Genomic DNA, 26,127 nt, shown 5'->3' with positions numbered 1-26,127 from the left:
TGCCTTCCTTCCCCGTCTGTGTAATGGGGGTGATGGCAGCACCCCCCTCCCGAGTGAGCGGAGTAGGCGAGTGCAGGGGAAGCTGCGGTGGGGGCCCAGCTGATGACTGTGGCTTCTCTGGGAGTTTCAGGAGGTAACGCATTATTTCACTACGGAGAGATGAGGCAGAGAGAAGGAAACCCTGCTGCGACGACCGCGTGCGACTCCTCTCAGACGCTCCCTTCGGGGCCCAGCATTCTGCGGAGCCTCCGGTCGCAGAGTCGGTTCCCCAGACACACACACAGCCTCGTTGTAATACTTTTTTATTACAATATCCAAAAAACTGAGTATGCAAGTTGAGGAGGTCTCAAGACCCCTTCTTTGACTGTAGGAATGTGCCATCTCAAGATAGTATATTTAAACTATAAAGAAGTTCAAATGTAAAGAAAAAAGAAAACAAACATTCTGTGTGTCTTTTCCTACCAATTACATATTCCTTTGTACACCCTGAAAAACCCTGTAAAGCAAATAATATATATATATAAAATATATATATGTATATATTGTGTGTGTGTAAAGTGTTGGTAGCTTCCCTTCCCAAAAGATCAGCGGTTTTCCTTAATCATCTGTTTTAGTGTCAACAAATGGCTACAGGTACCTATCACTCTGAGAACTGAAACTGCGGACGTAAGCCAAAGGCAAGAGGAGAGCACTATGCGGATGGCACACGGGGGAGATCGCCAACGTCTCTTTCCGAGCGGCCGTCCCTCCTGCAGGCGGACCTTCCGGAACCCTTTCTTATTGCAAGCACAGCCCCAAAGGCACTGGGCAGCTTCCTCGCTGCGGCCTCCCTGGTGGCTCCGGGATAGCTCCCAGCAGACGGGCCACTCCTGGAGAGCCGGGCGCCAGGGGAGGGCGAAGGGCTGAGCAGGGGCTGCTGGGGACCGGGACCTCCGCCTGCGCTGCCGGATCAGAGCCCCGCGCTCGCCGCGGCCCCGGGAGTGCGCTGTGGGTCACTCCATCCCGGGCAGCTGCGCCGCGTCTTCTCAGCGCGGTGCTGACGGCATGAACAGGTTGAACAGACCGAGGCTGTTTCCAACGGAGCAGAAATAAAGAGAACAAGCCCGCCCCCTCCCTTCTCCACACTGGTCAGGATCGGGTGGCCTGGGACATGGAGCGAGGGCCTGGGCTGGCCAACAAGAGGCAGGAGTGGCCTGGACAGGTCGGCCGGGCAGAGGAGGCCATGTCTTCTCCTCGGGGAAGTGAGGGCGGCACCGGGGCTGGAGGCGGCAGGGCCCGGCGGGTGTCACTGGAGTGCCCGCACGAGGTAGAGCTTCTCCCCGTGCTCGCTGGTGAAGATGGGGGCCTTTTTGTAGTGCTCCACCAGCTCGTCCATGCTGTGGAACCGCCGCTGCCCGATGCAGTAGACGCTGTCCACGAGCTGCACCTTGAAATGTTTGTTCTTCCCTGACGCTTTGAGAGACACGGAGAAGTCGCTGGGCTGGGGAGGAGAGAGACACGCGTTAGCCTGGCCGGCCCTGGGAGGGGAGGGCTTCTCTCCCAGAGCCTCAGCTGCTGGTTGTGCCCAACTACCTGGGAATTACCGCCCAAATCTCACGTACCCAAACCCCACCCGCACACAGCGCAGCAGCCAGCTCTCTGCTCTGGCCTCTGACTACAGGAGCGAAAGGAACGGCACCTGCTCCGTTCCTGGGAGGACCCAGCGGCCGTCTAAGGCTCTGGGGTCTGAAGAGGAGAAAAGTGAAATTTTGCTTCCCACAGTTTCGCTGCTGAATGTATTTCAGTTATTTCAAAACTGGAGCTTTGTTACGGAATGCACGGTGCCAGCTGCGGAGGGGACCCGCCTGACCTTTCATCTCCCAAGCTGCTTTTTATAAACTGGGAATTTTAAAAAGGAGCTTGTACACAGACAGCAGCTAAAAGATTTTCTTCTCCTGGCTTCTACCACTATTAGACACAACCATCAAACATGTTCTAATCTGCCCCAGCTGGTTGAGGTCCGTGGTTAGAGCATCGGCCCTCGCACCAAAGGGTCTTGGGTTCGATTCCCAGTCAAGGGCATGTCCCTGGGTTGCAGTTCAGTCCCTAGCCCCAGTTGGGACGTATGCAGGAGGTAACCAATCAATGTTTCTCTCTCTGTCTCTCCCCCTACCTTTCACTATCTCTAAAAATCAATGGGGGGAAAAAATCCTCGCATGAGGATTAACAAAAACAACAACAAAAAAGCTCTAATTCTAAGCTATTTAAAAAGAAAAACTTTAAGAGCAGTGGAAAATTCTGGTTGCATTTTAAACACGGATCATAAAATCCCAGAGTGGCTGTACAATGGTTCAAGCACAGATTTTATTGAGAGATGTTTAAATTTGTGACATGTCAGCGCCACACTTATAATTGAATATATTTTAGAAAGACATCATTATTTGTATTAAAATTAGTCTTTTATCTCATTTATTGAAAAATATGCTCAAGATATTAAGAATGTTCTTTAGGGAAAAAATTATTGATTAGTTCAATAAAGAACAATTATTTATTGGGTACTAACTACATAGCTGACAGGCCGTGCCCTGGCATTGTGTACACGTGTGTGTACTGTGTGTATGTGCGTGTACTGGCGCTGTGGATGCGTGTGTGCCATGCACAGTATGTGTGCTGACTGTCCAGTAGGGAGACAGATAAATAAAAGTAAAAAGGCCGTTATGTGTCTAGTTGCAAACTGTGGTGGGCTCTATGAAGAGGAAGGAGAGACACCGAGGCAGGCCAGGCTAATTTAAACACGACTGTGGGGTCAGGAAAGGCTCCTGAGGAAACTGGGGGAGCCGCGCGGTGTGAGGGTGGGGTGCTGGGGGGTATGGAACTGGGTACTGGTGAAGAGAGGGAGGGAAGGGCCAGCCTCTTCGGCGGCACCATGGGCAGCATGGCGGAGGCGGAGGCGGAGGGATGCTGGCCTCCCTCAATGGCCTCAGAAGAAAACCCAGCTGCCCGCCCTCTGCCCCCACCCCCACCCCGCCCACAATGCGATCCAATCAATGAGAGAAAGCATGCGCCATCCCCAGCCCCATTTCCCCTCCTGTTCCTGTAGTTCTTTGAGCCCCTACCCCATCCTTGGTCAACCGCCCCCGCAAGGCGCAGCTCCTGCAAGGCTGAGGACGCCTCCTCACTCCCAACAAGACAGGCTCTTCCCGGGCCTGCGGCGGGCGCACCTCAGGCCGTGGCAGGCCCAGCGCCACACCCATGCCCACCCCTTCATTGTGCCCCTCCCTGAATCTCTAGACCAGGTCTCAGCTCCCCGACACCCAGGCCTCACGGGTGCTGAGGACACAGCCCGGCCCCTGCCGGGCCTCCACCCCAGGGCAGCGCTCGCCAGCACCTGCCACGGTTTGTTAGGCCGAGTTTCCAAACGTTTGATCAACAGTGTGAGAATCTTGCGGAGCAAGAGCTAACCCATATGAACAAACGAATGACAACTCAAGGAAATGGGGTCTCAGAGAGCTCAGCCTGGGCCGGGCGCTGACACCCACCAGCCACGCCCGTTAGCACAGGAGAATCAGTGACACTGTATTTACAGCTTGTGGCTCGCTCAGCCTGAGACAGACCCAACGGGACAAGCCCTGGGGGATGGAGCTCAGGAGACAGGAAGGCTGGTCTCTGCAAGGCCGGACCTTATCTGCAGGGTCATGGCCACAGAAGGTGGGGGGCGCGAGCGGCAGGGAGTGGGAGGAGAACACAGGCCTTGAAAACTCTATTGCCAGTTCAGACTCTTAGGAATGAGTCATCAGGAACGCTGACGTCACAGATGACCCTGTCGAGCAGCCCTTTCGACATGATATTCTAAAGCACAAAGCGCCGTTCTAAGCAATCATGCGAGCACAGTCCCCAAATCCTGATTATTTCCACAGGCTCGAGCCACCAGCCGGGGGAAGCGCCTCACTGTCCTCACACTGCGTCCGAGCCGCTGTGTGGCTCTCGGAGCAGGACAGACGACCCTCCCTGCGCCCAGGACAGGGCCCGCTGCACCCGCGTGCCTCCGCAGTGAAGGCAGAGAGCCGCCAGGTTCATGTCAGGCAGGCGTGCTGAGCATGCAGGATCCTCAGTTCAGCCTGAGCAGACTCCCCGTCTCTGCACTCAAATGCCCGGCTCCACGTTCCCACCAAACAGCTCCACGTGGCCTGGCGACGAACACGCCCGGGGGCACTGTCAGCAGCACCTGCCAACTGCCTCCCCCCCGCCCCTCCAGACCCAGGAACCAGACCCTCTGGCTGGGCGCGGCCACCTGTGTTTTAACCTCCAGCAACCTCTGGTTTTTTCTTTTTTGTTAATCCTCACCTGAGGGTATGTTTCCACTGACTTTTAGAGAGAGTGGAAGGGAGGGGGAGAGACAGAGAGAAACAACCCTATCACTGAGACAGACACAGTGATAGGGTTGCCTCTGGTACTTGTACCTATGAGGCGGGGATCGAGCCTGCAACCGAGGTACCTGCCCTTGACCAGAGCTGAACCAATGGCTCTTCCGTCCGCGAGGCGATGCTCTATCCACTGAGCCAAGCTGTCTAGGGCTCACCTGGTGTTACTGAGCCCTCCAGGGGCTGCTGACACAGCTGCAGAACAGAAATGAAATTGGGGCCAACCACCCCAGTGTTTCCCACGGTCGGAGCCGGAGGAAAGGTGTGAATGTCACTCATGGGCTCTGTACCCTTGAAGGAGGGCGTTCCATGGCCAACCTCCCTGCGGCTGCAGACGCATTTCTGATTCTCGGCCCTGCAGCATACTGTGGGGGGTGCCTGCGGGAACAGCCGGACACTGTAGGGGTACCTGCGGGGACAGCAGACACTGCGGGGGTGGGGGGGATGACTGCGGGGACAGCCGGACACTGTGGGGGTGCCTGTGGGGATAGCAGACACTGCTGGAGAATGTTCCGGTCTCTTCCCTCCAAATTGAGCCGGTACAGGATCTGACAAGCCACTCTGCTTCCAGGGACAGAGCGCAAGGCGGGCCATTCTGAGAGGGCAGCTCCACAGCCTTGCCCATGGCCATGGCCACAGCCTTGCCCATGGCTGCCGTGGCCCCACCGGGCCTGGCTTTCTGAAGCAGACTGGGGGCACCGGATGTTCTGGGCCCAGCGCAGTCACCTCCCGAGTGGTGGTGTACTGATATTAAGACTCAGGACTGTAAATCAAAACACGTTCTTGCTTGAGTGTCTGCTGAGAAAGGGCGCCAGCTCAGCATTCCTTCGCACAGGCTCTGGTTTCGGGGTGCCACTGATCTGAAGACACGGGCCCTACAGGGCAGTGACCATGGGCTGTTCCCCTGGGCACAGGCAGAAGACTGGCGAGTGCCCTCACCGAGGCCACCGTGCACGTGCTCCTGAGGGGAGCGGCCGGGACGGGGAGCTCCTTGGGCTGCTGGGACAGACACAGGAGCTACTGCTTGTCCAAGAGCTACATCCGCCAGAGCGTGGGCCCACGGAGGCGAGTGAAAGAAGAACCCCCACAGAACCTCAAACAGGCAGCACTGACACGCACTGCCCAGGGGCAGGCTCCGGCAGCACAGAAATGGTTACGGTAACATTAAAGGCGGCAGCTCTCAGTCGTGGGCGGTGCTGCCGCCAGAGGGCTGACGTGGGTGTGGCCACAGCTTCCCGAGGACCAGGAGGAAACGTCCTGTTCTTGACCCTGACCTGGGCCCTATTTCCTGACATTCTTCACCTGCGTTAAACTAGTTCTTCCTAAATTGTTGTCCCCCATCACTGCAGTCTACGGGAAGGCTACTTCATTGTTGCTGTTTGTTTCAATGTGTTGTCCAGCTGTCCTGCTGTTTTGGCAGAAGTGTGAGCCCACATTGCCAGGTGGGGAGAGGTCATGTGACCCTGGACAGGCCGTGCCCGCCCACCCCCGGGTGTCTATAGCCCCAGGACTGAGAGGCAGCACGCTGGTTGCAACAGGCTCTGCAACAGGCTGCCTGGGCCACAGCCTGGCTCCTTAGTTTAAGGCAGCGGTTCTCAACCTGTGGGTCGCGACCCCTTTGGCGGTGGAACGACCCTTTCACAGGGATCGCCTAAGACCATCCTGCAGATCAGATATTTACATGATGATTCATAACAGTAGCAACATTACAATTATGAAGTAGCAACAAAAATAATTTTATGGTTGGGTCACAACATGAGGAACTGTATTTAAAGGGCCAGAAGGTTGAGAACCACTGGTTTAATGGCCCTGTGACCTGGTGCAAACTTCCCCTCAGTTGCCTGCTCCTGTCTTCACACTGCGGAACAGGTAACGTCTGACCCTGGGACAGGCTGGGACAGTTTACAAATGTCAGGAGAACAACATCCTTGGGGAATACAAAGTTCTTTTTACGAGACTATAAAAACAGCAAACAGTATATCATCAATTTTTAAAAAGGTTTCTTTCCATTAAAATCCCTAGAAAACGGGGATTTTCCTAAACTAACTGGACAAGGTCTCCACCCTCTGCAGAAATGCGCCTTTTACTTCATTTGTGATCACGCGTCCTCAGCACCCGTTTAGATCCGTCTCTCCTATTAGGCTCCAAGCTTCCCGAGGCTCATTCCTATCTCACTTTCATACATTCTTTTAAAAAAATCCTTACCCCAGGATTTTTTCCCATTGATTTTTATTTTTAAAAGAGGGGGGAGAGGAGGGAAGTGGGAGGGGGGAGAGAGAGTGAGAAACATCGACGCGAGAGGGACACATGGGTAGCCAACCAGCGCTCATTCCTGTATATGCTGGAGGAAAGCGGGGCCTGGCACACAGTAGGTGCACGCTAGGTGGTTGCTGAACTAACTGGCAAAGGAATGCCTGGGAGGCTGTCCATACCGTTCCATGCGACCCTCGTATCTTTGAGGAAATAAACATTAGCAATAGGATTTCTCTTTAAACAACAAGTGGGAGGGCAGGGTTTCTTGAACTTCAGTGTTCACTCCCCTCTGTCCCCTCTCCTGTCAGAGCTCTGCTTTCTATCTGGGGTTCTGTGCTGTTTGTCTTTTGCTGTGTGACAAATCACCCCCAAACTCAGTGGCTTAAACAGCAACATTGGTAAGTGCAGTTTCTGTGGCTCGGGACTTTGCCGTAAACCTTGAACTAGGCAGGGGTGGGCAAACTTTTTGACTCGAGGGCCACAATGGGTTCTTAAACTGGACTCAGAAGAAGGAGCTGCGGCCGTGTTTCCCGACGTTGCCATGTTAACACTGCTGCTGGTGAAGGAGCGGAGGGGAGAGCAAGAGAACCCTCCGCTCTTTCAGCTCCGCGGGCCGGATAGAACAGCCGAACAGGCCGGATCTGGCCCGCGGGCCGTAGTTTGCCCACGGCTGAACTAGAGCCTTCCAGCTCTTGATTTAACTCCACATCCCCACAGGGAGCAGCAGTGAAGACACTGGCTGAGGCTGTGGTCGTCTGCGGGCTCCACTGGGGACAGAGGATCGGTGTCAGGCGTGGTCACGCCTGGCCTCTCTGTGGGGCTGCTTGTTTCTTGGCACATGGCAGCCCCCCGACCCCCCTAACCCCATACCAAGTGATCCAAGAGTGATGCCGCGCGCTGTTTGTGGCCCAGTCCTGAGAGTCACCTGCCAAGACTCCACCACCTCTAACCACGGCGGTGAGTCAGCAAGTCCAGCCCCTGCTGAAGGGAGGCGAGCAGGCCCCCTGCTTTGAAGGACGGGCATCAAAGAAGTTGTGGACATCGTCTGAGCCATCACAGGTACCACACTTGGCTCAAACTTTCCTTAGCTGGACGAGAATCTAACTAGACTCAGTCCTGTGCCTTCTTTTCCGGTTTGAAATATCCACTTTCTATTCCCCACTTCAATACTAATCTTTGTGCTTCCTCTCATTGTCCAAGTTTTCCTTCTCCAAACACTACACTTAATCGGTATAACTTCTCTTTGCTGAATAATGTGCTAACTTTTCAAATATTCTAACATCAGATCACTTCCTGTTACTGTCTTCCCGCTGACTATTCCTCCTAGGAATGATTGCTATTCTCACAGGTTTTGAACCAGAGGTTCTGATGGATTATCAGTTGGTAAAGCCATTCATTCCACCCTTCTTCTTAGGAAGTCATTCTCCAAGTGGAATATGAAGACAGTTAATAGATAGAAAAACCAAGATTTTATTTATTATATTGTCATTATTTTGGTTTAGGTTTTAAGTCCCGTATTTAAGTGTAATCCCTGTAAGTACAAGAACCTGATTTCACTTCACATCCCCACATGGGAGCAGAGGAGGCATCAATAAATGCACCTACTATGGACTCACGATTTGACCATGTTTTCCACTGTCCATTTCTTCAGGCAATTCTTACAGCTCACTGCTTTGAAGTTTCACCTCACGAGTGAATACTTCTAGAAAAGCAAACCATACTGAGAGCAGCAGGTAATCTCCTTCATTTCTCCTCCACCACCCAGAGAGCAGACGTATTACTATGCCTGTCCTCTAAGCACACGGCTGTGGAGAAGTCACAGGGGAGGCAGTCCATTTCTTAAACAACCTTACAACTTCTATTTATCTTTTCCTTTAGAATCCGTGGGAAGATGAGAGAAATGCCCTTGGGGTGGCCCACCAAGCTGCCCAGGTGAACTCTGGACCCATTTCTGGCCCCGCAGCTCTTCGATCAGCAACTCACACATGTAGCGTTTAACACTCCCCTTAGCCAAGGCAGTGCCATCCTCTCCTTTCAGTTGGTAAACAGCTATTTTCCTGTATCTGTGACTTCTTTAAGGAAGGCACCCTTTTGTCCAGAGAAGTAGTTCAATTTGCGAACCAACAGGTTAGCGGCCAACAGTACTTCCCTGATCATCTTCTCTGCCCTCAGCTCAGAAAAGCCGCTTTGGAATTTCATCCCTGTTAGTCACCCTCTCTAGCTGTCCAATACTCCTTCCCTCATCAAAACAGACTCACAGTTTACACTTATGCCACTAGCTGCCAACTGATACTACTCTTTGTTTTCGCCTCAGATGATCTTTTCACCAACAGTTTCTGTTCTCCTGTAACTGCGTCTCTGAAATATTTACTCCCTAGGCTCACACCAACCCACACACAACATGATCAGTGTGATCGGTCTCATTAGTGTCTGAAGTAAACTTCTTTGCACAAGGGAAGGAAAATCAACCATCGGCCGCAGCACAGCCCTCCACGTCCCATGGACCATATCTTGAAACAATAGTGTTTACTGTCCATGTTCAAGTCAGCATGTGTGAGTGCTCGCCCCTCCCGGCCTCCAAAATGTAGTTCTTACATTTAAATACCTCGGAGGGCAGCGTTTTAGAATACTGTCCTTGCCATTCTTTGTCTCATCACCACATCATGCCTGCTCGGCTGATCAATAAATGATATTCAATTCCGAATGTGACCATATGCGCAGCGCTGTCCAAAGAGGCTTGACCGATGTCACCTGCCACGCTCAGTGGTGCCCAGACACGAGCGTCGGAGTCACCTGAGGGCTTGTGCAGGTGGAGGTTGCAGGTCTGGGTGGGGCCCGATAATCTCTATGTCTAGCAAGTTCTCTGGTGATGTGGCTGCTGCTGGTCTAAGAACCACACTTGGAGAATTAAGGCCACGGAGGCTGAAAACATTTTACATGGTGTTCTCCCCCTCGTTTGCGGAACGACCTTTGCTTGACTCTGCTCATTTCCAATGGCCGTGACAGTGGGACCTTCCAAAGGTGAAACACTGGTGAGAAGGCAGCGAGCAGGCCAGTGTGCACACAATTCCACGCTGCTACTACCCCTGCTCTCTGTGCTTCAAGCCCCGTGGGCAGAACGCGAATGCATCACTCTCTGCTGCTCCTGCACGCTCCCGAGGCCAAGCTAAGGGTCACAGAAACACCCCAAACAAGCAAAAGGGGAAGCTGAGATGAAAAAAATTACGTGCTGATGCAAATCAAAACCACAGCAACCGCTCCTCACCACACAGAACTCCCTTCTCCCGGCACGGACAGTCACACCCCCTCTGCCCCCCTTATCCCTAGAAACCACCATCTGTTCCCCATCTTTATAACTTTCTCATTTCTACCATGTTAATAAATTGAAGCACACAGTAAAAATGCCCACGTTATACCCTGGTTATTATTATTAAAAACAAAACAAAACTGGAAAGCAAAAACTGTTGGTGTGAATGTGAAGGGACTGGAGCCCTTGTGCACTGCTGGTGGGAATGCAAATGTCAGAGCTGCTGTGGGAAACAGATGAATTAAAAACTAAACAATGAATTACCATCTGATCCAGCACCTCCACCCTGATCTACACCCAAAACCCTGCAGGCAGGGACTGAGCTGGCATTTGTATGCGTGTTCAGAGCAGCGTTACACAGCAGAGCCAGAAGGTGGGAGCGACCCATGCCCATGGCAGGGTGCATGGATACACAAAATGTGGTCTATACATCATGAAGGGATGCCATTCAGCCTCCAAAGGAAGAAACTCTGACACGTGCTACAGCAGGAATGAACCTTGAGGACATTACACGAAATCAGGCTACACACAAAAGGACAAGTACTCTATGATCCCCCCATGAGGCATTTAGGGTAGTCAAACTCCTAGCGACAGAAAGCAAAAAGCTGCCAGTGGCTAGGGGAGGGAGAAATAGGGAGTTAGTATTTAATGGGTGTCGAGCTTTAATTAGGGAAGATGAAGAAGTTCTAGAGATGAATGGTGGGGATAGTTGTAGAACAATGTGAATGCACTCAATGCCACTAAACCTACACTTAAAAATGGTCAAAATGGTAAATTTTGTTATATATATTTTGCCACAATAAAAAACATTAAAAAAAAACCCCATCTTTTTATGTGTTAGTCTAAAACAGTGGTTCTCAACCTTCCTATGCCGCGACCCTTTAATACAGCTCCTCATATTGTGGCTGGTTCGCGCGTTCACTGATGAACCGTGTCTAACAGATACCCACAGAACAGCCGCACATCACTGACACCGGAGGCCGCGGGTGTGGCAATGCTCTTGTTTGTTTTCCCAAAATAAGCACTTCTCCTCCCAAAAGCATGTATTTCCTTGGACTCAGAGTTGGGTATATTTTTTTCTTTCAAAACTGAAATGTATTATATATTTTTAAAATGCAAAATCCCGACAAGCAAGAGTCTAGCTGCTGACACTGGAACCATCAGGCGGCCTGCAGAAAGGGCCCATCTTGAAGATGCGCTCTAAGACAGCTGCTCAGCTTACAGGCCGGGCGTCCTGTGTGGTCTCCGAGGAAGGCTCCAGGCCCCAAGGCTGCAGGAAAGAAAAGGCCCGCAGGCGCAGATGCCTCGGAGCCCTGAGAAATGCTGAGGACGAACCCTGCCCGCCCTGCGCGGTGCGAGGTGCGCGGTGCGCGCTGGCCTCTGGCCAGGCCCTCAGCTGGCCTGGTGGACACTGAGAGCAGGCTCTCCCCTGAGACATGCGAGTGAGCAGGGAAACGGACAGGGGAGAGGAAAGAGGATGCGGGACTCCAGCAAGAGGCAGAGGCAGCGGACGGAGGGACAGGAATAAGCAAAGGTTTGTCCACTTGTCCATCCGGGCAGTTCCACAAGCCCCAGGTGACAGGCTGTGAAGGAGAAAAGCAGCCGACTGGCCTGCTGCTGCTGTCAGGACAAAGCAGCACATGCCTCACAGCCTGGCAGCAGCCCTTCAGTACAGACAGGCTCACGACAGCAACACCCATGGGGCAGGCAGCCTGCACCCAATCAGGCCACACAGCATCTCCAGACCAGCAGACCGTGGATGCAGAGCTGGGGCTGGCCCCACGAGGGGCTGTCTGCTCCCACAGCCCTAGAACTGAAGGCCCAGGCACACTATTCGCAGTGCAAGTTAAGACAGTGCACACAATCTGAAAGCCGTTAAAACGTCCTCAGAACGTTAAAATCAAATGTAAACAACGTTTCCATTATGGAGCAGTCAGCCTAGTCTGTGTTAACGTGAGACAAACAAGACATCGCATCGGCCAGTTCTCAGATGGACCTGCACAAGGCAAGGGCCACCCAACCAGAAGGACTTCCTTCTGACGCCGCCCGCACGCAGCGTCCACGGAGAGTAGCAGGCCCCCGAAGGCCAGCCACCTGCAGGCCGCTGTTCTCACTCCTCTTCCCGAGGACTCTCTTCCCCAAATCCCGACAGGAGCCACCACGAATGGGGCTGGTGTCCCCACACTGGGGGGCTGCTTCAGCCCGGCTCTAAGAAGTCTCTTCACACCCAGGTGTTCTAAGTCAAGATTACACTTTTTGACACTGAATTATTTACCCCTTAGGGGCTCTGGATCCGTCGCTTTATATTGTAATTGCTTTTCCAGGGCTTCCTCTGAACTTCTGCTCAGAAGAGTTAAACGTGCTGCTGTGGGTCATTCTGCCTCAAACAGAATGGCCCTTGCCTTGTGCGGGTCCATCTGATCTAAGGGAGCTGAGCACAGAGCTTACGTCACAGGCGAACCATGCAATGTGATGTCCTGCCAGGGATGATGAACTCTGGCAGCTGGATAAGAAAAGCTCCGAGTTCAGATTTCAGATGCAGTTAGCGATCAGGCCGGCCTGCTTGCCCAGACACATCAGGGAGGCCGCTAACTCCACAAGCTGCCGGCACCACCACCATGGGCTCTGCTGCCTCAGAAAGGAACACACCAAGGCTGCCTCGCGAGCCTCTGAAGGGGAAAAGCATTTCTGTGGCCTTAACTCCTCACGGATCAAGCACCCGAGTGTTGACTATGCACTCACTGCGGCATCAACCTTTCCAGAGGACAATTACAGCACATAGCACACACTTACTAGTTGTATAGTTTGCATTGAAAAAACTAAACGGAAGCCTGCCAGAACCAATGCAATGTAATCACAATGAACTCTAACCATAGAACTCTTATTTTTGTTTTTTGGGGGAACAGCGGTATCTAACTATATGGAAGGTGTTTTTGCAAAGAGGCCTGCAAAACCAGCTGAGTATTTCCATAACACTCACACATGTGCACGCACACGCATGATCCACGGTGCTAGGCTGCCACACTATGCATTGTATACACATCGACACACATGCACACACACGCACACACACATTTACTGTGTCTCCTGGAACCTCCCGGCGCCGGGCAGACCTCACGCCCCAGGTCACTTACCGAGGACTCGCTGTCCCTGATGAGGAAGTCACCCTCGCGGCCCCGCTCGTTGAGGGCGCACTCGGCCTGGTGGCGGGTCACGTTCCCGTAGTACCACTCTCTGCCAGCGAAGCGCCCGCTGCCCGCAGGCCCCGGGTAGCTGATCTGCGGGACGTGAGACGGGGGCAGGACAGGCCCGTCGCTGAGGACCACCACATAGTTTTTGGGGACAAGGCCGACCTGCCCCCGGGCGTTTTTGCACTTCCACCACTCGGGGTCATTCTCCGGCTTCTCGATCACCTCCATGGTCTCTCCCTTCTCGAAGTTGAGCTCCTCCTCGGTGACCGAGCTGAAGGGGTATAGCGTCTGGACCACGTGCAGAACCCGCGCTCCCTGGCCATTGCTCACGGGCGCGCCCCGCCGCAGGCTCGGGAAACTGGGGGACTCCGCGGCCGCCTCGTCCACCTCCTCCAGGACATAGTTGGAGGGGAACCAGCCAATCTGCCCGTTGTAGCTGCCACGCCACCAGCCATCGCTGCACTTCTCCATGACGGTGACACGTGACCCCTTCACCAGGGACAGCTCGTCCTCCCTCTCGGCCACGTAGGCGAACTTGACGAAGGCCGGGATGTTGAGGTCGTAGATGCGGTCGGCGCCCCCATTGGCAGGGTACTCTGCGTCCGTGCTGGGCGTTGGGGACGCGTCCCTCGCGCTCGTCTTCCTCTTGGTCTTGCCCAGGCCTGTGGAGACACAACAGGGGCTCAGTGGGCACCGACGCCTGCAGCGGGCGCTGCTGGGCATCATGGGCACCCTGCTGCCACCTCCCTGCCCATAACACTCAGGGGGGAAATCCGCCCCACCGGTGTGCCTCAATGGTGGAACACGGACCCATGACCGGGTCACTAGTTGGACTCCCGGCCAGGGCACCTGCTCGGGTTGCAGCTGATCCCCAGTAGGGGGCATGCAGGAGACAGCCAATCTATGATTCTCTCTCATCAATGTTTCTCTCTCTCCCTCTCCCTTCCCCCCCCCTCCCGGAATCAATAAAATGTAAAGAAACAAAAAAAACAAAAAAAAAAAGGGAGGGGGGAATCCACCCTGGTTACAAACCAGGGTCACTATCAGGAAAGTCACATGTTGATGGCTGCAATGAGCACTTGCCAAGACTACAAGCTGAGAACTGCTAAAACTGACCTCTTTCCTTTACTCTTAAAAAAATGCTAGAGTAACAGCAGTCCAAAAGACAACAAAATAGTAGAAAGTTAGTTTCCTTTCGAAACAACTAGAGAATTCCTATGCCACTCAGAAAAAGAAGGCATAAAGGCACAGACAAGAGGCCCTCACATCACAGCCTTGTGCTGGGCAGGAAGTTGGACGAATGAACTCAAAAGACCGGTTCTAGGGAGAGTCAGGTCTCAGCAAGCAGAGCTTGCACCAGCCGAGCTGCTCCGCCGCCTCCCCTCAGCCATGCGCCCTCTCCGCCACTCCTGGCACCCGTGCCCTCCCAGGGCTGCCCCTGGCAGAAACCCGTACCCTTCTCCTTTCTTCTCATCTGGCAATTCTTTTTTTTCAAAACAAGGCTCATTTCCCAGAACAGGTTGTGATGAAGGCAGAATTTTTCTTATTGTGACTAAAATCCCACGAGTGGATCATAAAATCCATTTAGTGGGTTGTGACCAGCCTGTATGTATGTATTGCTTTTTTCTTAGGGGAATAAAATACAAAACCTAACAGTGCATCAAATACAGTATTGTTGCTTCCGTTATACATGTGAGTGAGTGAGGGCTGTAGTGTGGAACTGATTTTTTCCAGAGCAGGAGGAACTATTTGAAAAGCCGTAAGGCGAAAATGTTTCACCGTCCTCCCCCCTCTCCCCGCCCGCCCCTCCACTACCCCCCGAGAATGCGTAGGGTTCTGAGCCTGCTGGAGCCGGGAGCCTGGGGGAGGGCAGCGCGGCCAGGGCTGAGGGCCGAGTGCCCGGGGCCGGGGCCATGCTCCTCCGTCCTTCCCGACAGAGGGCGGCCACCACCTCCTCGGGAGTCACGTGCAGATTCTGAGGGTGCGGGAACTGCAGCCATTGCAGATTTTTATTTTGTTTTATTTTTCCAAATGACACTAAAGTACTTCACTGGGTAGCTTGTACCTCTCTCTCCGTTTACTCCTTAAACTGGAGGAAAGACAGAACGGTCCCACGCACTGGCCGTGCTTCTGCTCCGGGCTGAGCAGCAGGACCAGGAGGAAGAGAACGCCGCGGTGACCACCCGCCACGCGGGCAGCTGGGCGCTGCCTTCCAGAGCCGCCTGCCCGGCCTAGGATTCTGCCGCCCGAGACACGTGCCCAGTTTGGCGTCACCGCGGAGCAAGGAGACCGAAAGGCAGGCGGTCGGCCGGTGAGGTGACGGCACACCGACGTGGAGTGGCTTTCAGGGGAACGCATCAGTTCCTGGAGCTAACAGCGCCCACCGGTCCCCGTTGTGCCACGGCAAGCACACACGAATGCGTGGGAAACGCAAGAGCAAGTAAGCCAGGGCATTACGCCAAGTTAAAAAGTGATTTCCACTGAGTGAACTCGCTCACATCAAAACCTGAGGGTCCAAATATTAGAACAGATCCTTTATGTGATTTCCACCTCGGAGGGTTCACCCAGGCCCGAGAGCGTGGTGACCCCCAACTCCCCGACCCCAGGCAGCTGTTCACAGGGAACTTCCCTCAAAGGCTCAGCCCTACGAACCTCAGAAAGTGCTCCCCACCCTGAAGCCGATACCACCGGGCAGAGTCCAGTTTCTGGTAACAAACATTTCAAGAAATCACATGTAAACGTAACTTTTTAATGGGCCTCTGCAAACTTATAACAAAAGCCACATGAAAAAAAATACTATGGAAGACCCAGCGTTAGCATATCCACCAGGACATAAAGGCGTCACAGTCACAGAGCAGACACAGAGCTCAGCTAACACGCTGCCGAAGACACGTGAGCGGTGTGTGATGAACATGCTACCTGGTCTGCTGGCCGCCCTTCGGTTCTGGGAGAGCGAGATAAATGAGGCAGGCCCCCTCTCCGCCCATGTGGAGTTTTATTTTCTCCACCAAGACTGGAACGTTCCACGTAGCAGCCAGACCATGGAAAACAGCCCTGTTTTGCTCTAACGTGGTCTGAGGGTCCCTGAGACCACGCTGGGTGGGCCTGGGGGCAGTTACAGAAGTGACCGAGCACACAGCCTGGGGAATCCGAGCTGTGTGCTCTGGGGCAAGGGACTGCGTCTGTGTCTTAGTTTCCTGACCCATCAATGTGGGCAATGATGGCACTGGGCCAGCTGCTGCGGCTGCCACAACCAAACCAGACCGGGGCTGGGCAGCAGAAACTGACTTCCTCACACCTCTGAGGGCCAGAAGGAGAAGATGAGGGCTGGTTCCCTCTGAGGCCTCCCTCCTGGGCTTGAGATGGCTGCCCTCTGTGTCTTCACATGGCCTTCCTTGCATGCGCGTGTGTGTGTGTGTGCGCATGTGCGTGCATATGTATGTTTTCTGATTTCCTCTTCTTCCCAGGTGTGTATGTGCGTGTGTGTGTCTACTTTCTGATTTCCTCTTCTCACCAGGGCACCAGTCGCATTGGGTCAGGGCCTACCACAAAAACCTCATTTTAACTTAATTACCTCTTCAGAGCCCTGCCCCAAACAGTCCTAGCCGACTTCCTGGGGATGAGGATGCTGACGTGTGGATTTTCGGGGATGTAACAGCCGACATCAGGTACCTGGATTTGGATTATATGCACCAAGCACGGAAGCGCTCTAGGAACGATAAAAAGCGTGCCTCTTATTAACTGAGCTGGGCTTTGCCTTTTTCTCAGAGCTGTATTTTACCAGAAGAGGACTGCAGTCCTTTCTGAGTGCCCGTGGCCGTGGCCCACCTGTGCCGAGAGCCACCAAAATAGAACGTGTGCCTGTCAGGGGTTTGGGACCTGGGAACCCTCGTTCCACAGGGCAGTGTCATGTGTAGCTGCTGCTGCAGTGACATTCAAGAGACAGGTGTCGGCACAGGGAGGAAGCCGACCTACTGACACCCACACGACCCAAACCCTCACAACACTCCTGTGCAAAGTGGGCCTCCCCGCATTTCTGCAGATGGAGAAAAGTGCGAAAGGGGGTCTGGGAACTGGTCCAACACACACAGCAGTGGGGGCTCAGACCGGCTCCCAATACAAAGGGCCAAGCACACAGCAGTGGGGGCTCCGACCGGCTCCCAGTAGAAACGGCCAAGCACACAGCTCGGTCAGAGGCTGATGTGCAGCAGGCTCTGTGGGCAATGAACGCGGGATGGACTCTGAATTGAGGTGCCGAGAGTCCACTCTGCCAACACCCCTGGCCCTCCCAAATAGCAAGGCACCCTTCCTCTGATTCTAGGCCGTGAAAATGGCCCGGTGCCTCCAGGTGGAAGTGGGGCTGAGGTTGAGGGAATCACGAGGAACCATGAAGCCATGTGACCATCGCCATGTCTCAATGTGGAACAGGCCACACGCGTGTGAGCAGGAGCAGCAGTGCTGCTGTGTGTCCGAGGAGGAGAGGACACACGTGTGCCCATCAGCCTGAGCCCCAGATGACCCCACCATGTCTGGGCTCCAAGCAGCGTCTCTGATTTGAAGGAAAATCTGTTCCCTTTCAGGGCAGCCTGCTGTCCCCACCCCCATGTGTGTATTTCCACTGCACATCTTCTCCGTTTCTTTTCCTTTAACGGAAGTCACACCACTTCTCATTTTAAGAAAAATGACTGGAATTCCAATGTGTCTTTTACAAGGACCAGGTGAATTTTTTTCTCTTAAACTTTTATGTATTTTCCCAAAAGGAGAGGCAAATCCTCACACAAACTTTGCAGAGTCTCAGGCCCCTTTATCACTGTAAGTGAACAGCAGTAACCAAACGCGGCCGCCCAGAAGCCCTCAACGAGCAGCTTGTGCTCACACCCTCTGCACAGATTTCGGAAGGACATACTTTCCAGTGCTTCCCCTTGGGGCCTGCCCACTTGGCCCACCCATGACTTCCTGAGCACCTGGGCGGTGCAGGGAAGAACTCCCAGGAGTGGGCCCACATGGCCCAACCCACACAGGGCCCAGACGGCTCCAGCCGAGCACACGCAGTGGCGGCACAGACCCTCGCTGGACTTCCTGAGCACGGGGAGCAGTAGTGGGTTTCAGCAAGACTTGGGGCTTCAAATGACATGCTTTTCTCTTTCGTCCTAGAGTTTATCATGAATCCACCTGCACAGGGAGCTGCTGCTGCAGGGGCGTCGGGCAGGTCACTTCATGAGTGAGGACATCTAGATGCGAGCATCCACAGGCCTTCCTGCCTGCCGCCTGCCGCCCTGGCGACGGCGCACCGCTCTGCAGGGCGATGCTCTCCTCCGCAGCATAAACTCACCAGCTCTGCACGAAGAAAGGACAAAGAAGGAATGGAAACCACGTTCAAAAAGAGAAGGAAGCCACTGCCTCATGTGGCACGAGCTCAGGAGCGACCAGGAGTGCAGCTTCTGCACTGGTTAGCTCTGCAAACATTCCCGTTCCCTCGAATCCACTATCATAAAACTGGCATTTAAGATCTAGAAGAAATCTTATACTGCTCAGCTGCTTCAGGCTGCTGCTGTGGGGAGTGGCCTGGGGTCCTTCCTGTGTGTGGTGCCCGAGACCGGTGGGCAGAAGACCCCCAACCCCCTTACCCAACATGCCCCCAGCAGCTCCAATGCCAGGCGTGCTGGCCAGGAGTGCCGGGCAGTGCGCTCCACAGAGGAGTGAGTGAAGGTCTCTGAGAGGCCAGATGCCAGCCCCCAGGCCAGTCGCAGCCAGGCTGGGCAGCAAGGGCGCGACCTGAGGATGGGCTGCCTGCACTAGGCCTGCGGCCCAGGAGGACATAATAAGCTCTTTGACGGAGCTCCCTCCATCACTGTCACATTAGAGACCAGCCACAATGTGTGCAGTGAACTTTATTTGCATATAATAATAATAATAATAATAATAATAATAAATAATGTATGCACCAACAGGAATGCTACTTCTTACTCTGTGAGCAATAATAACTTTAAATGACTAGTAGCTGAGTTGGATTAACACTACAGGCATACCTCCTTTTATCCTGCTGTGCTTTACTGCCCTTCAGAGAGGTTGCATTTTTTACAAACTGAAGGCAAGACCCTAAAAGACGCAGACTACTCACGTTATTGCATCGCTCATTTTATTGCAGTGGTCTGGAACCAGCCCCGCAACATCTCCGAGGCATGTCTGTGTGGCAGCAAACTACTGACCCTGAGTTACCTTTTCACTGACAACAATAAGCAGCTTTAACTCCTATATAATAAAAGGCTAATATGCAAATTGTCCCCTTGACTGGGAGTTCGACCAGGGGGTGGGGCCGGCTGGTCAACCACCTGCAGCCCCTCCCCTTGGCCAGCCCCGTCCCTGATCGCCCCCCCCCCCCCGCCCCCGATCAGGGGCGGGGCCGGCCTGCCAACTGTCCATAGCCTCTCTCCCTGGCCGACCTGATCGGCCCCAATTAGGGCGGGCTGGCTGGACCCCACCCATGCACGAATTCGTGCACCAGGCCTCTAGTTCCTGAATAAAAGACTGAGTTCTAACAAAAGTTTGACTGTGTTATCCATGTTAATGGTAGTGATTTTAAAGTCAAAATCTCTCATGTACTCCTTTTAAGACCAAGGAATGGTAAACAGACGACTTTAAAATATGCTGTCACCTTCCAGCATAGTTCTGCAGATTTAAGATAAAGTCAGACAAGTTTGATTATTCAGAAATGTACTCAAGCCAACTCACTTAGACATAATGTACTGTGCGCGAAAAGGGGCCATGTGTTAAACCTGGCCGGTTCAGAGGAGGCCTGTGTGGCAGCCTGACAGACTCAGAGACCAAAAGTAACCACATGGGATGGTGTGAAGTTAAAACTTCCTAACTAAAAGCAGACATGGTGGGTAGTCATGTCCGCCAACCATAGTCCCCTTGACAAAGGTCAGTCTTTACCGTGACTGAGCCTGCTCCTTGTCTTTTTGCATCTCAGATAACACGCCTTTGGAATGTCGGTCACCCCTCTGTCCAGACCCCTCAGGACACACCCACAGAGCAGGAGACTACTGAACCCCCATTGCTATTTTGTCCCGAGTACAATCTGTGTGTGAAATAAATGTTAACTATCCTGTACCCACCAATGTACAAGGATGTGTCTCTCTGTTTTACTCTTTATCCAATCCCAGAAGTTTCCCTGCTTTGTTTTCCCCCGCCCCCTTAATCTACCATTGGTTGATTGCATGTAACCCCCTTACACCCCTGTCTTTGACTCTAATCCTATATAATAAAGAGCTAACATGCTAATTAGACCGAACAGCAGAATAACCGTCCGGGCGACCTGCCAAATGAAGCCGGGGCTGCGAGGGGCAAGCCCCTTGCATGAATTTCGTGCATCGGGCCTCTCGTGTATAAAATAAGCTGCAAAACTGCCTTCTCAGGAGCATTTTCTCAATCCGTTAAGATTTTGCTTTCCAACAATTGCTATCAATTTGGCTCAAATGAACTCATAAAAACTCTCTACCATAGACAGCATCCAAGTTTTAGGAGCTCTAGGCAAAGACATTTTATTTTTGTTACTAATCAGATCTGTAACATGAACCACCTTTAACCAGAAAGCTTTCTTGTACTTGAAATGCCATTTATACTAAGTAAAGAATAGAGGTTATTAATTTGTGGGGGTTCCCTCATGTGAGTTAGGACCTATTATTAAAGTCAACTAAAAATTACAAAAGGCTTTTGTTATTAAATGCTAAGAAGATCTGACAAGATTTGATTAAGATACCAAGTAACTGAAATAAGTTTTCATATCAGAGTTAGGATAATGTTTGGCTTCTAATAGCTTTTCATATGATCATATGTGCATATAATTTATATTTAGTAAAAACTAGATATGCTGGTAAGACTCAGAGAACACCCAGTCCTAACATTTATGATAAAAATATTTCAACATATAAGGAGGAAAACCTCAAGTTTACTAAACTTAAGATTTTTTAAAGGATGACCATTTAAGATCAATGCATTCAGCTTCACTGGCTGTTAGGGAAATGCAAATCACAACTACAATGAGACACACTCACACCTGTTAGAGTGGCCACTCTCAACAAGACAAGTACTAACTGTCGGAGAGGGAACCCTCACTCACTGCTGGTGGGAATGTAAACTATGGAAGGCAATTCGGCGATTCCTCAAAAAATTAAGAACAGAGTTACCATGGGACCCAGCAATCCCACTCGTGGGTATATACCTGAAAACCTCAAAATCATCTTTTCAAAATGATATATACACCACTATGGTCATTGCAGCACTACTCATGGTGGCCAAGACATGGATACAGAAGATGTGGTATCTACTGGTATACACAATGGAATACTATTCAGCCGGAAGAAAGGATGACATGTTGCCATTTGCGACAACATGGATAGACCTTGAGAACATTATGCTAAGTGAAATAAGTCAGGCAGAAAAAGTCAAGAACCATATGATTTCACTCATATGTGGGATATAAAACTGAAACTCGTGGACACAAACAGCAGTGAGGGGTTGCCAGAGGGAAGGCGGTAGAGGGTGGGGGGTGGAGTAAGCTAGACGTATGGTGACAGAGGATAATTTGACTTTGGATGGTGGGCACACAGTGCAATGTACAGATCTTGTAACCTAGAAACCTATACTTGAAACCTACATGATCCTATTCACCAAGTCACCCTAATACATTTAACTAAAAAAAGATCAGCCCAGCGTTCTCTGCTGTTGTTTTATCTGCTCAGCCGCCTTCTCTTCTTCACCAAACTCCTGTCCGTGGCTTCTGCAGGGCTCCACCCACGCGGCCACAGGGGAGGCCGGGCTCCTCAGGACCAGTGCGCAGTGGGGGGCACCGTCCTGGGCGCCCACAGTGTGGAGCATGAAGGAGAGGGCAGGCATGAGGCCCAGGGAGGAAAAGACAGAACCTAGATGACATGTGTTGAGTCCCTCAGTCCCACCATGCTTCCCAGTGCTGTGAGATAAATCCTCTTTAAATTTTCTCCGCGAGCTCTAGAAAAAAACAAAAAAACAACTCTCCCCCAACTCTCACTTCGCTCCCATTCCAGCCCTTAAATACGCCAAACTTTATTCCCACTCTGATCTGAGGGGGACATGTTCCAAGATGCCCCTGAGACCACAGAGAGTACTGAACCCTGTCTATATTGCTTGTTTCCTATACATACGTGCCTGTGATTAACTTATCAATTAGGCGCAGTGAGAGATTAACAACAGTAATAAGCTAGACCAATTTTAACAATGGCTCTGGGCCCGCACAAAGTAAAATAAAGGGACATGAACACAAGCACTGGGGCACCCAGACGTCGACCTGATAACCGGGCGGCTACTGAGTGCCACACAGGGGGCGTGGGGGGGGGGGGGCGCGGGTGAGGGGCACGATACAGGTGGATGGTTCCTATCCCCGGACAGCGCGGGACTTCATCACACTATTTAGAACAGCATGCAATTTAAAACTTATACATTGTTTATTTCTGGAACTTTCCTTTAAATATTTCCAGAACGCAGTTGACCCCAGATAACTGAAACTGCGGAGGCAAAACCGTGGTTAAGCCGGGGGAATACTGCATTTGGGTAAGCTGAAAAGAGCGCAGTAACACAGTAACTCCTTGATATAACGGACTAATTCAGGCGAGGGGGTGTCCGTGAAAGTCAAAAGGCCGTTATGTAACGAAGTAGGTTTTCCGAATGTGTATGTCAAAAAAAATGACAAATCAGTTAGTTTACCTACATTGACTTATGTAGACAGGCCTGTGTGATTAAAATTAAGTATGTAGGAAAGGTTCCATCTCACAGAAAGTTTCCTATATGTATTACAGCAATTTTAAGTTTCCACTGAATAGGCCTAGTAAATGCGTGCGTTCACCAGTCACCTCGAACAAACAAATGCACAGGCTGGGCGTGGCCTAGGGCACGGGGAACACGGGCCAGTGCGATAAAACCGCTGCAGAAGTCACACCCCATGACAACAGCACCCCTTACCACACACGATGCGGTGTGATCACCTGCTAATCATTCCCGAACACTGTCTGTGAGCGGTGGCCCTTGGATTTAAATATATAGACTATAGTTGTAGATATGTAATATTTATGTCAGCAAAATTACTACAGTATTTTTTTCAATATATGGCCTATTCACTAAAATTTGTTAAAAATAACAGTGTGTCAATAACAAAAAAATAACCTGTTAATTTAATTATAAGCAAATCTTGGTTAAAAGCATTTAAAGATTAACAGGGTGTTAATTTTCACATATGACATATGGACCGGGAATGTGGTCTGTTAGACCAGAAGTCCATTAAACCAAGGCCTGCAAAATCGAGGGTTTGCTGGGCTTGGCAAGCAAGCAGGTTTGGGTGTGGGAGTGAGGTGGGTGCTGGTGGAGGGACAGGATCACCACTTGCCATGACTAACCAGCCGCTGGGCTGGTGCACGCGATTCTTACACCCCCAGAATCTCGGGTTTAACATATGTGCCCCCACAGGACCCATAATGAGAAACCTGTGACACTGGGTGGCACGGACATCAGGCCTCAGCAACCAGCACATCTAACCTCAGTTCTCTGACGGCCCAGATGTGACCTGGGAAGGACCCGGAAGGCTTCCCTGCGGCCAGTGTCTTAGGCGTGGTGTCAGAGACACTGCAGGGCAGCTCAGAGACTGGGACAGACTCATCAGTATAGAATGATCTCAGACAAGGCCAGGTCCAGGTCAAAACAGACTTGAGCCCCAACACCAGCACCCAGCTGCTGCAGTCAGCACCTACTCCTTTCGTCACACAGGGCTTAGGTTGCTAACTGCTGAGAAGGGAGGAAGTGTGTGCAGAAGAGAAGACAGGCTACCCAGGCCGTAAGTGAGGTGTGAAGGAGGCCTTGGGCCACCCCTGGAGTGGGACATGGGGCTGGAGGGCAGGGCAGCCAGCAGCCAAGACAGGTCCCCTCGCAGCTGGCAGGACTGCGTCAGGCAAAGCAAAGAGCTCGTCAGCCCAACTCTCTTCTGAGCATCGTACCTGACACCATGGACTCACTGCTAGGAACTGGAGATGCTTCAAGAAGAAATATCGAGTTCCTAACCTCTTCCCAGATAAAGGACTAAACACAGCCCAGGACAGCTCTCTGGGTCTTCCATGTCCCTCTCTGGGCACCAAGTTCATTCACAAAAATCCCAGCCCTATGGGTGCCCCAGCCTTATGGGTGCTGCCGTTGGGCATCCCAGCCTTATGGGTGCTGCTGTTGGGTGCCCCAGCCTTATGGGTGCCCCAGCCTTATGGGTGCTGCCGTTGGGTGCCCCAGCCTTATGGGTGTCCCAGCCTTATGGGTGCCCCAGCCTTATGGGTGCTGCCGTTGGGTGCCCCAGCCTTATGGGTGTCCCAGCCTTATGGGTGCCCCAGCCTTATGGGTGCTGCTGTTGGGTGCCCCAGCCTTATGGGTGCTGCCATTGGATGCCTCAGCCTTATGGGTGTCCCAGCCTTATGGGTGCTGCCGTTGGGTGCCCCAGCCTTATGGTGCTGCCGTTGGGTGCCCCAGCAGCCCCACCCACTCTGTAAGGTCCTGACAACAAGAAGGAAGACAGCCAGGATGTGGTGGGAACGAGGGAAGCTGAGCATGAAGCTGGGCCTGGAAACCTTCCTCTAGCGGCTTAAATATAACTTTTAAAAGTGAAAACCAGTCCTTTCCAAAAGCTGAGTCCATCTGCACGCCCCTGACCGGGTTGTAGGCATCTGGCCCGTGGGACACCCCGGCTCATCAGGGGACTCTCAGCCTTCCCCACCCGCAGCCTCAACAGCATCACCCACCTCTACTCAGCACCCACTCGCTGCACTGTCTTTACCGCCCTGAGAAAGCCCATCTTAGTCCCTCTGTGGCCTCAGGGCCTGGCATTCAATAACTGCTTGCTCAGGAAATACACTCCACTTCCTGTCTCATCACCATGTCACACACTCCTCCATCCTTCTAGACTGACCTCTCCGGGGGCACCCGCCTGTGTTGCCAGGACTGTGACAAGACTACTTAGGAGCAGACCGAGGGACTGATGCTGCACCCAGCAACCCCCCAAGTACACACTAAGCCCCCCTATGACTCTTTCTTCCTTCCACCCTTCAACAGAACTGTGAGACCCCACTGTGGGCCGGACACTCGCACCCGTAAGGCCAGGGGCCAGGGTGGAAGGCCCAGCTCTAGCTGGGCTGTGTCTGAGGGGCCCAAGGTACACTGGTTCCTGATGTACCCCCTCTCTACTCGCCCCCCAAACTGGAATGAATGGAGGAGGCTGACTTCCATCGTTCCTAGGAATGTACACCTCAGGTGTTGTCCCAAGTACAGGGAGGGAGGGAGGAAGGCAACTCCTAAGTTGGAAGGAGCTGCTATCCCTGAGGCAAACTCACAATGACTGGGGAGGGGCTGCCAGCTGAAGGAGGGACAAAGGAGCTAGTCCCCATCCAGCACCCCCTCCAGTGGGCAGATGTTGGAGGATCAGCCCAGAGGGACAGGGTCAGGGTCAAAGGGCCCACCACACACAGGTCCCGTGTCCAGGCCTCCGGACTGGAGTCTCCACCCTTGCTCATAAGAAAGCCTGTTCATCTGCGAGCAGGCAGCAAATAACATGACTGAATATTTAACTCTGAACAGCATGGTTCAGAAATACAGAACTCTCCCTCAAATGTGAAAGTCAAATGGCAACAGATGCCAATAAAAAGAATTTTTTTAAATTTTAATTAACAATACATATTTAATACTTCTCAATACATATACTGGATCCATCAGCACAAGCATTTTTTAATATGCAAAAGGGTGTATGAGGCATGGCAGTATATGACATTCTGCAATATTACCTGACGTGTCAGCCCACTGGCAAGTTTAGTGCATGCATCTACCCCAGACCACATCCAAGTAAAACAAACGTGTCAAATAAACAAAGACGAGAACGGGCAGCATATTCATGCAGGTGGCCAGGGGTGGGCAAAGA

General features: G+C 52.3%; 1 protein-coding gene across 2 annotated transcripts in view; it reads right to left on the bottom strand.

Moving 5' to 3' along the window:
- Nucleotides 1-286: 286 nt before the first annotated feature.
- The window catches only part of NCK2 (NCK adaptor protein 2), a gene marked incomplete at its 5' end in the record, with an annotated part of 37,687 nt that continues 11,846 nt past the window's right edge, over nucleotides 287-26,127 (bottom strand). For both annotated transcript variants that reach the window (XM_081100642.1, XM_081100641.1), the window contains 2 exons: nucleotides 287-1,480; nucleotides 13,095-13,813. In XM_081100642.1, the coding sequence (XP_080956768.1) occupies nucleotides 1,286-1,480; nucleotides 13,095-13,813 (914 nt within the window). In that variant the 3' untranslated portion in view covers nucleotides 287-1,285. The remainder of the gene's footprint in view (nucleotides 1,481-13,094; nucleotides 13,814-26,127) is intronic.

This window comes from Myotis nattereri (assembly GCF_964212035.1).
Source record: "Myotis nattereri genome assembly, chromosome: 10".
NCBI lineage: Eukaryota > Metazoa > Chordata > Mammalia > Chiroptera > Vespertilionidae > Myotis > Myotis nattereri.
Note: the sequence above shows the minus strand (reverse complement) of the source record. Positions and strands in the feature narration are given on the sequence as shown.